Source organism: Chenopodium quinoa, unplaced genomic scaffold, assembly GCF_001683475.1.
Source record: "Chenopodium quinoa cultivar QQ74 unplaced genomic scaffold, ASM168347v1, whole genome shotgun sequence".
Classification (NCBI taxonomy): domain Eukaryota; kingdom Viridiplantae; phylum Streptophyta; class Magnoliopsida; order Caryophyllales; family Amaranthaceae; genus Chenopodium; species Chenopodium quinoa.
The window spans coordinates 5,014,271-5,028,152 of NW_018742205.1; the positions used below are offsets into that span (position 1 = coordinate 5,014,271).

Here is a 13,882-nt window from a genome sequence, read left to right on the forward strand (position 1 = left end):
TCTCCAGAATTTTTGGAAAGTTTGTACACAGCTCGGAGAGGCTTTTCCCCTTGCTGCCGCGCCCTCTCTTCTTGCTCGGAGAGCCCTCTCCAGGCCTTCTCCCAACCTTCTCCAGCAACTTGGGCATTTTGAACAAAGCATCAGAGAGGCCTCTCTAGGGCTTTTCCTAGCCAACTCTAGAGATCTTGGGGAGGATTTTGATTTGCTAGAGAGCTCTCTCCGGGGCTTCTCCGAGGCTTTTCTAGAAGACGAAGGAGCATAGATGGTTTGAGGGGGGGCTTTGAGAGCCCTCTCGAAGGCCTCTCTTATGGCTCCATAGCGCTTGACTTCTCGAGGCTCGTGAACGGCTTCCCGAACTTCCCTCTTCTTTCGATTTCCACCTCTTTAGCCTACAAAACACAAGAAATACTCCAAACGTAGTACAAATAGGCAAATAAGAGGGGAATACGAAGGGATTAGCGTAATGATCGAAAAAAACGGGGAAAACCGAGCGAACTAGGCTTAAACAAGCGACAAGCGTAGGGGAATGACATGGAATTGAGGCCTAAATAGTGGCATAAATGCCACTTATCATTCATCAAAATTGACAAGTTGGCCATGAGTAGGACTTCACATATACAAGTACTATTCAAGATAGTTCTCCTTAAAGAAAAAACTTTTATAATATCTGCAAATATGCTACTACATTACTGTTATATGCAAGTTATTTGTGAACAATATATTCAATGAAATCGTTTCATGGCTTATATTGTGTAATTAAAATCTTAATCAAATTGGATTTTATGGATTAATATATATTTATATACGAGTATTTGTTTCTTTTTGAATATTTTAATTTTTAGAGATGACTCTTGTGAAGTTGTGAGAGAGTGTTTATGCCAAAAATCTCCTAAAGAGACAATATTTGGTTGGGATGCCGATAACTAGATTAAAAGAGATGTGAAATGTAAACAATAGAGATAAAAAGAAGATAGACACCATATGGTGATGCGAAAAGCCCCAATGAAGGTGAGTAAAAATCGCGGGTGGCTACTTGTCCACCAATTCAATATGATACGGGCGTTATAGCCATTATTGATACAAATACAATGATTATTCGGGCACCTAAGGCCAAAGATAGTAAAGAAATACATAAGGACAAGAGATTAAGTATACATTAAAGCTGTTGAGAAGAAGTATAAACGTTGGGTTGATCATTGTAGCTTGTAGAATAATCGGATGGGACATGTCGTTGCTTAGATCATCGAATGGAGCCTCATGACGTATCTTTTGATGATGTATTTTGTAGTGTATTGAATGTGGGTGTTTATATTTGGAATATGGTGTGAATCCTCTGCCTTTATGGCTGGTCGTTGCCCCCCTTTTATAGGCCTTTCGATGGTATAAATCGGTTGAGGAAGATAAGGGTGACTTCCTTGATTCTAGGAAGTAGTTGGTTGACTTCAAGACTTGGTCCCTTGATGAATGTAGACTGATTTAGGCTTCATATTCATGATAACAACTTCCTTGACTGGTTAAAGGCTGGTAGAAATGCTCTCCTTATTTATAGGAACCACTAGTGACAACCTTTACTTGTTCCATAGCTTTCTAGCGTCGCACTACGAGACGCATCCTGTTCGAACGTCGGGCGTCGGCATTGTGCGTCATCTTCTGACGTTGTCTGACGGTGTCACGTCAGAGGTCACTGGAGGTCGTCGGAGGTCAATGGAGGTCGACGGAGGTCACTATAGTTGTCGGGCGTCAAGTATTGACGCCCGTCACTGAGGTGCGTCATCACTAAGATGCGTCATTGACGTCAATTGTTGCTTGGACATGGACACTAGTCTCCTTGGCATTCTCCACCTAATTCAACCTTGAACACCAAGACTCATCTAACACGCGACTGTCTTGGTAATAGGACAACCCTTCGGACTTCACTTTGTGCCGTGGGAATTACGCCCATAACAGCGAGTTTTACATACAACGAAGTATATCTTATGCAATACCATACAAATTATACGGTACTACAGGATAGACAACATTGTAATTTACGGATAATGAATTGAATGTAATACACCCACCACACACTAAACGTATGTAAACAATTTCTCATTTTCGGAGATTCTGAACAAAATCATAACTAATAAAATTTATCAACTTGAATAAATCAATGTAGCTCTAAGATTATTGAAGACTATGCAATAATCTTACCTTGACGCCTCCTTTATTTACATAGCCAAAAAAAAAAAAAAAAAAAAAAAAAAAAAAAAAAAAAAAAAACAATCGATTACAAATAGAAAAGGAATGGAAAAAAAAAAGTCACTACTTTAATTTGTTATACACACTTTTGCTTCTTTAAACCCAATCTTTGTTTATCCAAATCATACTCAATATAGAAATTTTGTTGTTGATAATTACCCAATATCATACCCGGCCCAACGTGCACACTAGGCCCATCTAAGCTTGCATCGGTAACAATAGTTAAGCACCAAACTCCCAAATCACTAACATACGAGAAGTAATTATCCACTGGCATTAACATCTTTGCTCCACCCTTGTAGTGAAATACGAGCTTCGGGAACGAAACATTTCGTGCTTCCTTAATTTCGTAGCAAAGCCCTAAACCCGATAAGGCCTCCGCGTTGTGTGCCCGCTTGTTATGGGTTATTCACTTATTTGTGTAACCAACTCTTACAGCTCAAACAACGGTTGCTCCATAAAAGTAAGGGTAGACGTAGAGTGCACTATGGTACCCCCGTTCCCAGTGCGGCTGGGGACAAGATACTTGTATGATGACTTAACACGTTTTTTACATACAGTAATTTTTCTTAAGTTGACACAGTAATACTCATTGTAGGGGGTCTTAGTAGGGTTTTTATAGTTGCTTGTTAAAGAAATTTTAACGGCCAGTGATTTCAGGGGCTATTTTCAGAGTAATTTGTGATATGAATGGAGATAGCCTGCAGTTATGGTTGACAGTGCTGCAGTGGTTGCAGGGAGCGAAGGGAAATTGGTTCTGCACTGTAATTTTCTCTATTTTTTGTTCTTTTTCGTATTCAATTAATTTACAAATTTTTTGATTCTATAATTGTATTGTTCTAATTATTGCTCTTTTTTTTTTACTTTTTATTTTGGTGATTTTGTTCACAATTGCTTTTTATGAAATAGATTTTCTGAAATTCGATTAACTATGTTGAAATTCATGAATGATCCTGAATTCCTTATGCTTTACATTTGATATTTGTTGAGCTATTGAGTATGGGGTTTATAATGGGTATGCTGTGAATAAATGCACATAAATTCATTCTCTACCAAATCGAATGATAGGAAATTATAATGTTTTTTATGTAATATCTCATTTAATTTTTATTTTTTTTTTGAATAAACAGAATTTCCAGAGGCTAGCAATGAGGAATCTTCATAGAAGGTGAAAGAGTTGGAGTTGAAGCTGGAAGAAGTGACAACAAAGTTAGCAGCAGAGAAAGTGAAGGTCCCTTATTCTTAAAATTTTTGTTGTTTTTTAAGAAGGTCCCTTGTTTTCAAAAGGAATTGTAAGATATTTTTTTGCTAATTGTGATAGTTTTATGTAGGTTGCTAAGCTCACTGTTGAGAATGATAAGGAATACCACCTGATCCACCTTATTCGATCACTCAAAGAGGCTGATCTCAAGTTGGAGCGATTGATTACCAAATAGGTGGGCTGTATTGATTTACGAGTTTATTAGATCATACTATTAGTATGAATCTAAAAGGCATCTATCAAGCCGTATTGAAATTATTATTATTATTTTTTTTTTTTTTTTTTTTTAAACTGAAAGTGTAACATTACAGGCATTTATTAATAAAATCTCTAATTCTATATTTGTACATATATCTATTTAAGTCTTTGTGTATCATTTTAATGTGCAATTTTGACATTTTTAATAGTGCAAATAAATGTTTTGATCATATTTTTTGTGATTGAATTGCAGTGATTTGGACATTATTTATTAATTGGGGTTAATGGTATAACCGCTGCAAATCAAATGAACATCGTTTTAGGATATAAACTAGTGTTTAGTCCGGGCGATATCCCGGATTATACGTTATATATTATTGTATTATAATTTTCATGTATTATACTTATGTAGATGAATTTGACAGGCCTTTTGCCCCCGGATGTATAAGGTAATAGTTACATTGAATACATATTGAGTTTATTTTTTGAGTATCTTTTTTTAAAAAAAAACTGAGCCTTGTGCTTTTTACTTATATAAATTTTTTTTTATATATTGATAACATGGTTGATAATTGGCTTAGATGGTTAAATTGGTATCCTTGTTATAAGAGGTTGAGTGTTTGATTCTTCTTAACCTTATGTTTTTATATGGAGTAATGTTGGTTTCTTCGGTGACGTGGCGTAATAGTTAAGATTATTAAAGATGACGTGGCATCATGAGATGTTGGGAAGCTGATGTAGCGTAGTTAAGAAGAGTCTACGTCGCACATCGACGTTTTTAGGAACGTAAAACGTCTTTTAATATATTAGTATAGATTAAACAAAATTATTAAAACAATTAGGAAAAAATGACTTGCTTCACATAACCTGTTAAGGATTTGTTTTAAATCAACACTAGTTTAGGTCCCGTATAATGTACGGTATTACTAATTTCTTTAAAGAATAATAAAGAACTTACTTCAACCACTCATTATAAAAATAAATGTAAATTTTAAGGAAATCATCTAAGCTGTATGGATTAAAAGTACCAAAACTTATCGATCAGTTCACTTAATTATGTTGTCATTGTAAAAGTTTTATTTTCCATGGTTCCAGTTTAAACAATTGACAATCTTTATTTTAGAAAAAGATAACGAATTACTGACAAATGACGATAAAGTAATTCAATAATATAACAAAAGTAAATAAATAAGAGAATCCATTTTTGTATTACGTAAAATAAGATAATCCTTTTCAATTTTATTATTATTATTACTACTCCGTACGTATTACAATATAGAACCAAATTATTTAGGTATAGAAGGTACAGTTAAGTACTCTTATTTTAGTTACTTACGAAGTATATGTTAGTGTGCTGTCAATTAGCAAACTTTTTATTGTCATCATCTTTTATGTAAAACGGTCATTGAAACCAAATAATCTAATCATTCATTTAATATATAATAAACCCAATTTTATTCAAACAAAAATAAAATATAACAAACCCAATTGCCTTAATTACCCTTAGTTTTTTTCACCTTCATTAATATTTGCTTGTATATTACCATAATACACATTGTCATTTGGCTATTTATACATATCCTTACATTTTTGTCATTTATCTTATTAGTTTTATTTTTTCCTGCGGTTAACATATTATCTTATACACTATGCAATATCCATATATCTACAGGTTGAAGATTACCTGATGGGTACACCATTTTTGCAATTTAGAAGGTGTTTCGGTTGAAAACAATGGGACCTTGCCGAAGGTCCACTGAAATGGAGAAGACTGGATTCGATCCAAGCTGTGTTGGGCCGAAGGTTTCCTGCACAGTGAACACACGTAAACTAGCCTCGGGGGTATTTCCGAGGAAGGCCCCTCCGATGCTAAAGTCAGTACAATGTGTAAAAAGGAAGACACTATGCAAGAGAGTTTGTAGCTTGAGGCTTTTGTGGAGTATTTCTCAATGCAAGAATGAGCATATGAATTGGATTAATCAGTGTATGAGATAACGTATGTGATGTCTTCTTGAATGTGTTAATATGAGGGCTTTTATACCTCATCATACTTGGAGAGGTTGGGCTTTAGCCCAATTGGCTTACTTTGTGGGCTGACTTTTGACTTTTGAGCAATTGGAGAGTTGAACCTTGACCTTGGGCTTTTAATTGGATCATTTAGTGCTCAGGCCCAATTTTGACTAAATTGGACCCAAACAGAAGGGATAAATGATTGTTGTAACTTTTGTATATACTCCGTAGACCATATAACTTACACATTTGACAATATAACTTATTATAAATGACAATATAGCTTGTGACAAATGACATTATAGGTTACCTAATAGGTAATGTATTTTTGCAATTTAGAAGCAAATGACAATATATTTTATCCAAAATGACAGTATAAGACATACAAATGCCATTATACCTCTACACATTCAGGTTTTATTTTGGAAAACCGGTTACAGAGACAAAGGAGGGAAATTTGATTTTAATTTCCCTTCTCTTTAAAATTGTCAAGTTTGCAATCCGTGTATTGTAATGTGATTAGATGTTGTAAAGAATACTCAAATTTTATTGGTTAATAAAAATTCACATGGATTGGTCTTCAGCATTATGCCTTATTTTAATTCACATGGATTGGCCCCTTATTAACTTATTAAAAGTAAAACGACAATATAAATAATATAATGACATTATAATTTATAAATATGACAATATATATATATTATAAAAACTTATAACATTCATAATATAACCCAAATATAATTTACAATAGTTGACAGTATAATTTTAATACTTTACTTTATAAATGTAACTGCTGACAATATAATTTACAGAAATATAGTTATAATTTCAACGAATGGAGTACATTTTAATTTCAACGAATGGATTAAAGTTATAGTTATAATTTAAATGACCACTTAGTTTGCTTTAAATGACAATATATATGTGTTATATAGTGAAATAAAATAAAAATTGACAATATTATAAGGGTAGAGATAAAATAAGAGTATTATCTGATTCAACAAATGAATGTAAGATGTAGTTCAAAGAACACTATTTTGTGGTGTAATTGACAATATAATTAAGAAATTTGATGAATTTTGTTACATTTAATTCGTGTAGGTTAGAGTGTTCCATTTGCTGATGTAAATCATATTCTTAGAAGTATAATTATATTATTCTTCTTTATGTGAAGCTACTCATTATTCCAAAATTGTTTAATAAATTCCTTTGAACTATACCCTTTTACGATGCTCATAAATTAAATCTTCTTTATAAATATATTTTGAAGCATAAACAACTTTGGTTTACCTTTTGTTGTTGATTGAATGACCGAAAATTATACTTACCTTCGTTTTTTATAGTTGACACGTATTTCTCTTTAGGAAGTTTACTTTTAGTTGACACGTTTCCTTTTTGTGTAAGTTTTATACCTTATATTTACTAGTGTCCCCAGTTGCTTTATCATTCTCTCTCCTCTCCTTAATATGTGTGCCTTAATTGAAGGTGTCAACTAAATAGAAACGGAGGAACTAGTTCAAATGACAACGTTGTTATGAGTACTCAAAAATAAAGACAAAAACCAACATTCCTAAAACTAGGTGAAGCAGATCCTGGTATTCCCAAATGCTCATTTATGACTCCACCTGAAAATAGTCAACACTGCTTACCATTAGGGTAAACAGAGCGAACCAAAATAAATAGGAAAAAGGGATTAGTAAAATATGCTAAGTGTGATTAGTGCAAGATAATGTAAACTCAATTTATTAGCAAACATGCTTTTAAAATTAATTCCAATAATTAATCTAATAATTCCAAAACTCATGATTCAAAACCAATTTTCAATATTCTCAAACAATTCCAATAACTCAATAATTCAATAAAAACGATTTATAAAACCAATTTCTTTTTTTAAATTCCAATTCCTCACCCAAGTGTGCACGCCCCCAAAGTTAGTGTCCTTATGTAGAAGGCTATCCTTGAGGAAAGACTAGGTCATACAAATTCCATAGCCTTATCAACCAAATCCGCATAGTGGGATTAATATAATCATGCTTGCAAAGCTTTAATAAATAATTCAATAATTCTCATGAAATTCCTCTTTTGAATAAAATCAAACTTTATAATAGAATAACTCAAAAACTTCTTTTGTATTCAATTCAACAAGCTTTTAAATCAAACCTTTTTAAAAACTCTTTAAATCAATCCAACATACTTTTAAAAACCAAATTCCTTTAAACATAATAAATAGTTTCAAACCATTCAAAACAAGATAAAAATCCGTTCTCAAACATATTTGTTAAAACATGAATTCTCAAGGTTAATTTATAAATCATAATTCAAAATAATTTAATTAAAATCACACAAACATGCTTATTCATTCAACAATTTCGAAAATATCTAGCCACCTAAATGTACCTTGATTCCGAATATCAATCAACAGTTCGCACTTTCAAAGTTCAATCACGAATACACCTTGCAATTAATATAACCATAAGGTTATCACAACATCTTTAGACATAAACCCGAATCTAATGTGCATGGACTATAAAACTCTTTTAAAAATAATACTTTAATATAAAATTATAACTTTGAAATAAGTATTTATATTTTAGAAAACTAACCATGAAGAAAATAATGGAATAGGATTAAGGAAAATTGGATTTGCGTTGGAAAGAATAGGCAGAACTTGCAAATGCTATAACTCCTTCAATATAACTTCGAATTGGGTGATTCTTGAGCCTAACCTCAAGGAGTTTTCGAGAGAAATAATCTGCTGTGAAATAGAAAAACCCCAAAATTGACCAAAAGTGCCCGAAAATTGGCTCCAAAGGTATACAAGCTGATTTTCTTTTAGAAAAGAGGAGAAGAAAAGTAGGAAAAGGTTGAGGAAAAGAAGAGTAAGAGAGAAGAAGAGAATTGGGTTTTGTTGTGAAGAACATGAGAGGTATGAGAGGGTATTTATAGGCTCATGAATGAAAGAATTAATGCAAGATTTTGTAAGAAAAATTATGGTAATTTTGGTTTAAGGCATTACTTGGGAAAAGGAGTTTAAGAATTAAGGAAGGTTTTGTTTATGGTGATTAAGAAATAAAGAATTAAGGTAAGTAGCTTGATCATGAAATGGAAGGTGGCAAGTAAGCTTGCTTGGAGAATAATCAAGGAAGATTTAAGGCAAATAAATTCCATGATCAAACCTTAATGAGATGGAAAATAGGAATTAATTAAAGAAATAAGGAATTTAAGGAAGATAACTAAAATACAAAACTACCAAAATAATTAATCCAAAATTATCATGAAGTGGCCGAAAATATTGAGCCTTCCTAAGCTCATATTTTCGGACCTCATAGCTTGAATTTAGGAAATATCTTGCTAGATTTTAAGGATTAAAAATAATTGTGTAAATAATATATTTTGTACAAAATAATTAATTAGAAAAAATACCAACTAATCACTAATTAATTTAACTAAGAAAATCAGATTTTCTTCACTAAGAAAATCCGAAAATCCTAGCTAATTAACTTAGGATAATTCGGCCCTTTTAAATAAATAGGAAAATATAATTTTTGCTTAATTGAAATATCTAAATTATATATATAATCCAGTTTTTGAAATAAAATAAATGGATAATAAATCTTATCCAAAATCCAAAATAATAATTGAGTTTTGAAAATGTTGTTGTCGCCAAAATTCAAATATCATTTTGGCTCTAAAATTCAAATAGTAAAATTCAAATATGCAATCCATATTGAAAGCCAATTCCAACAAGTTCACATTTATAGCCCAATCAATTTGGACTGTGAGGATCCTCAGATTTTTGCTTCTATTTTATTTTCTTGTCAAAAGAAAAAAAGGCACATTTCATGAGGGATAATAAAAAGTTAGAAACTTACATAAGTCATCGATCTTTTCTTGATTCTCACCTATAATAAGTCTAAATTTAACTTATTTACGAAGGTGTGAAACATTTTTTTTTTTGACTTTAAAGATAAATTTGACGTTTATCTTATTAACGTAACCAAACTTTTAACCATTCATTCCAAAACAGAAAAGACTTCTAATAACTTAACCATTACCGTCAGGGTAATCAACTAGATTAATTAATTGGTTTAAATCTTAAGGGGTGGTACTTAAGAAGTTGTTGGGATCAAATTCTGTCTATTTACATAATTCATCAATTACGTTAACTGGTTTAAATCTTAATCTAATTGGATTTTATGGATTAATATATATTTATATACGAGTATTTGTTTCCTTTTGTATATTTTAAACTTTTAGAGATTACGACTTGTGAAGTTGTGAGAGAGTTTTACATATGGCGAAGTATTTCTTATTCAGTACCATACACATGCGGTATTACATGATAGACAACATTGTAATTTACGGATAATGAACTGAATGTAGTACACCACGCACTAAACGTATATAAACAATTTCTCATTTTCGGAGATTCTGAACAAAATCATAACTAATAAAATTTATCAACTTGAATAAATCAATGTAGCTCTAAGATTATTGAAGACTATGCAATAATCTTACCTTAACGCCTCCTTTATTTACATAGCCAAAAAAAAAAAAAAAAAAAAAAAAAAAACAATCGATTACAAATAGAAAAGGAATGGAAAAAAAAAAAAGTCACTACTTTAATTTGTTATACACACTTTTGCTTCTTTAAACCCAATCTTTGTTTATCCAAATCATACTCAATATAGAAATTTTGTTGTTGATAATTACCCAATATCATACCCGGCCCAACGTGCACACTAGGCCCATCTAAGCTTGCATCGGTAACAATAGTTAAGCACCAAACTCCCAAATCACTAACATACGAGAAGTAATTATCCACTGGCATTAACATCTTTGCTCCACCCTTGTAGTGAAATACGAGCTTCGGGAACGAAACATTTCGTGCTTCCTTAATTTCGTAGCAAAGCCCTAAACCCGAAAAGGCCTCCGCATCGTGTGCCCGCTTGTAATGGGTTATTTGTGCAGCTAGCTCTTTCACGAGCGACTCAAACAACGGTTGCTCCATAAAAGTAAGGGTAGACCCAGAGTCCACTATGGTACCCCCGTCCCCACTACGGCTGGGGACAAGATACTTGTATGGTAACTTAACATGTTTTTTACCTACGGTAATTTTTCTTAAGTTGACATAGTAATACTCATTGTAAGGGGCCTTAGTAGGGTTTTTATAAAATGGTGTGTACTCAATTTTACCACCTTTAACCTCGCTGGCAATTGGGATTTTTTCCCCTTTGCTTGCGAGATACAACTTACTGTTTCTTGAACCGTCATTAAACTTATGAGATATAAGACAGTAAGAGAACTTTCCAAGTTTGAGCTGGCTCGGGAGAGACGTAGGGGCTCTCCCGAACCCGCCAATCCCGGTCCCTGCCGGTTGTTGTATCGACAATAGGGAGCAACCTAGGAGGAAGTCACGGACCGGCTTGCCAGGCAAGTCAAGCGTCTCCGAAATAGCAACCCCACTGGTGGCACCCTTCCCATACTGAAGAACATAGCTCGGGCAACCCCGGGAGCAGTTCGAGCCGCATCCCGGTCCACACCGGGCTGCCTCATCCGCATCAAAGATCCACCCGCATTTCGGGTTTCGACACCCTATGACACGAGTAGAGGAGGATAACTTTGGCTGAAAAGGTTCAACTTTAGAGGAAGTGCAATTAGCACAAGCATACTTTGACGTGCAAGGGACCCAAAGGAGGCTGCTACCGGTGTCGAAAATGAGCGGCATTCTCTGCGGTGGCGTACCGAATGAGAGGTAAACGGAGTAGCCACCGTAGCTACGAGCATATAGAGGGATGCTAGTAGCTCCATGTAGAGCACTAGTAGTAGATGATGTATTTTTGTGGGGGTGTTTGAGGTGCCGAGCTCTTTCGATGGCGGTTTTAACAACGTCGGAGGTGAAATCCCATCGATTCGACGACGATTTTGATGTAGGAATAGGAGAAAGATTGAGATTAATTGTGCTTGAAGAAGGTAAGATGATTAGGGAGGAGAGGCAGAGGAAAAAACAGAGGAAGAGAGAGGCCATAGTTTTATTCTATCCTAGTTGATGTCTTTGTATTTTAGAATAGGAAAAATAATTAGGATTATATTATAGTAGTATGTAAAAAGTTTGTGTGTATGATATTTGGTGTGAAATGTGGGGAAGTGAGATTTGTTTTTATGTGTACGTTTGGTTTGCATAATATAAGAGGTTGAGGGACCAAGACAAAACAAATCAACGATTTTTTTCGGTGGAGTATGATTTCATGAAAGTAAGTAATCAGGGAGAGATTTGTGGAATTAATGAATAGTAATCTTTCCGTCTCATAATATAGGGGACATTAGACTTTTTCCATTATTTATGTATTAGTTTTGGCCATAATTTTTAACTAATATAATAAAAACATATTTTATTATAAAATACGTTGTTAGATAGGTATTAATATAAAGTTTTATAATATAATTTTTAAAATAATTTTTATTAATATTTAATTATATAAAAATAAAGTCAAACTAGTGTCTTGACATATGTACAAAGTTGACTGTATTAGATATTTTAGAACAGAAGTATCTTAATTTTTAAAATTTATATAAACGTTCAATAATAATAATAATAATAATTAAGAATTCCGTACTAAGTAAGAGTTTAATCTTGTCGTGTTTATAAATTAATTCTATTTTGGAAAATGTTTCTTAACTAAATCACATGCAATTATGGATAAAGCCTTTTGGGATTGGTTATTTTATCATGAAAGTTTTGGTTGATAAAACTTTAAAGGTTAGATTTGATGGTGACTTTAATCATGTAATTACAAAGGTGGGAGTTGTTATTATATTTATTTGGTTGCCTGCGATGTCAAAAATAAAGTGTAGTTTACACTTTTTTTTTTTAGAAAAAAAAAAAAGAAAGGTAATTTTAATTCTATCTAAAAAAAAATGTAAAGTATAAATAAATAAATTAAAAAGTTGTTTAAAAAAAAAAAAAAAAAGAAGTAAACATAGTAAAATGATGAGTCAATGTAGCCGTTTGAGTAACGTTTGGCCGGTTGGCCCCGACTAGCTAGAATTATTAGATTGCAACTTTACTTTTAGTTGATATTAGCTGTAATGACTTTTTTATACATTCTTCGCAAAAGCAAAATTGATTGGGAGAAAGTTTGCAAGGAACATTAGGTTAAATCATCACTCTCTCCGGTTTTTTTTTAATGCATTACTTTGACTTTTATATTATTCACATGTTTAACTTAATTTTTTACAATTATAAAATAAATAAATGTTATTATATAATATATCATTAGATTCATCACAATGTCTACTTTCATGATATAATTTTGTTACAATTAAATATATTAATAGTCAAAGTTATATTGGCAAATATACCGATTAAAGTTATGCATTAAAAAAAAAAATCGAGGGAGTATTATTCATGTAGTCCTAATAAATTAAATTAGGTGTGGTTTAGAAGGCCATGTGAACGTGGGGAGATGAGTATGTATGATTGTAGTCTAAATTTGATTTTCGAAGATCTTTGTGACTTTTAACCTTTTAGCATGTTGCCATGTTATATGATTATATATCTAATCATTGAATTTATTATTATTTTTATTATTTACAATAAAACGATTGAAGTTAAATGACCTAATTACGTCGTGATAGAGAACATTGTAAGAAAGTAGACTATAAATTTAGAATATTATTTTTGTGAATATTTACTATGTAATATGCTATTATGATGTCATTCAACAGCTCACTGGTAAATCTAGGGATATTTCATTGCACTTTTAGGATCGAACACTTTTGCTGCTACTCTGTAGTGTTATGACTTGGTCAAAACGCTAATCGCCAGTTCAAACAGAGCCATAATCAATGAAATACACTTCAATTTAAAGAGTTTCACAAAATCTAATAATTTGAAGAAAAAAAAAATCCTTTATTTCATTTCTTGTAACTTGAAAAGGTAAGCTGCGGTGACTACGGCTATTTAGTTCTCACTTTAAAATAAGGAGTAATCGTTACAGTGTACTTGCTTTATCAAAGAAGGATGGTGAGGAGCTGAGAAGCATGGTTGATGTACAAGTATAAGCAATGTGCCAACTAGATTTAAATGAAAGATATTGGTTAATGCACACAATAGCACGTACTTGTTAAAAGTGCAGTGTATAAAATAATTGGTTACGAATAACGAATAGAATT

The 13,882-nt window shown here is 32.5% G+C and overlaps 1 protein-coding gene across 1 annotated transcript; it reads right to left on the bottom strand.

Annotated features, from left to right (window-relative positions):
- Positions 1-10,155: 10,155 nt before the first annotated feature.
- Positions 10,156-11,992, bottom strand: LOC110730256 (probable aspartyl protease At4g16563). Its single transcript, XM_021910045.1, has one exon. It carries the CDS (start codon positions 11,733-11,735, stop codon positions 10,338-10,340), a length of 1,398 nt encoding a protein of 465 aa, XP_021765737.1. The 5' UTR covers positions 11,736-11,992; the 3' UTR covers positions 10,156-10,337.
- Positions 11,993-13,882: the final 1,890 nt, after the last annotated feature.

Excerpts from the sequence above, each read along its gene's own strand:
- LOC110730256 (XM_021910045.1), bottom strand. The coding sequence starts at position 11,735 with ATGGCCTCTCTCTTCCTCTGTTTTTTCCTCTGCCTCTCCTCCCTAATC.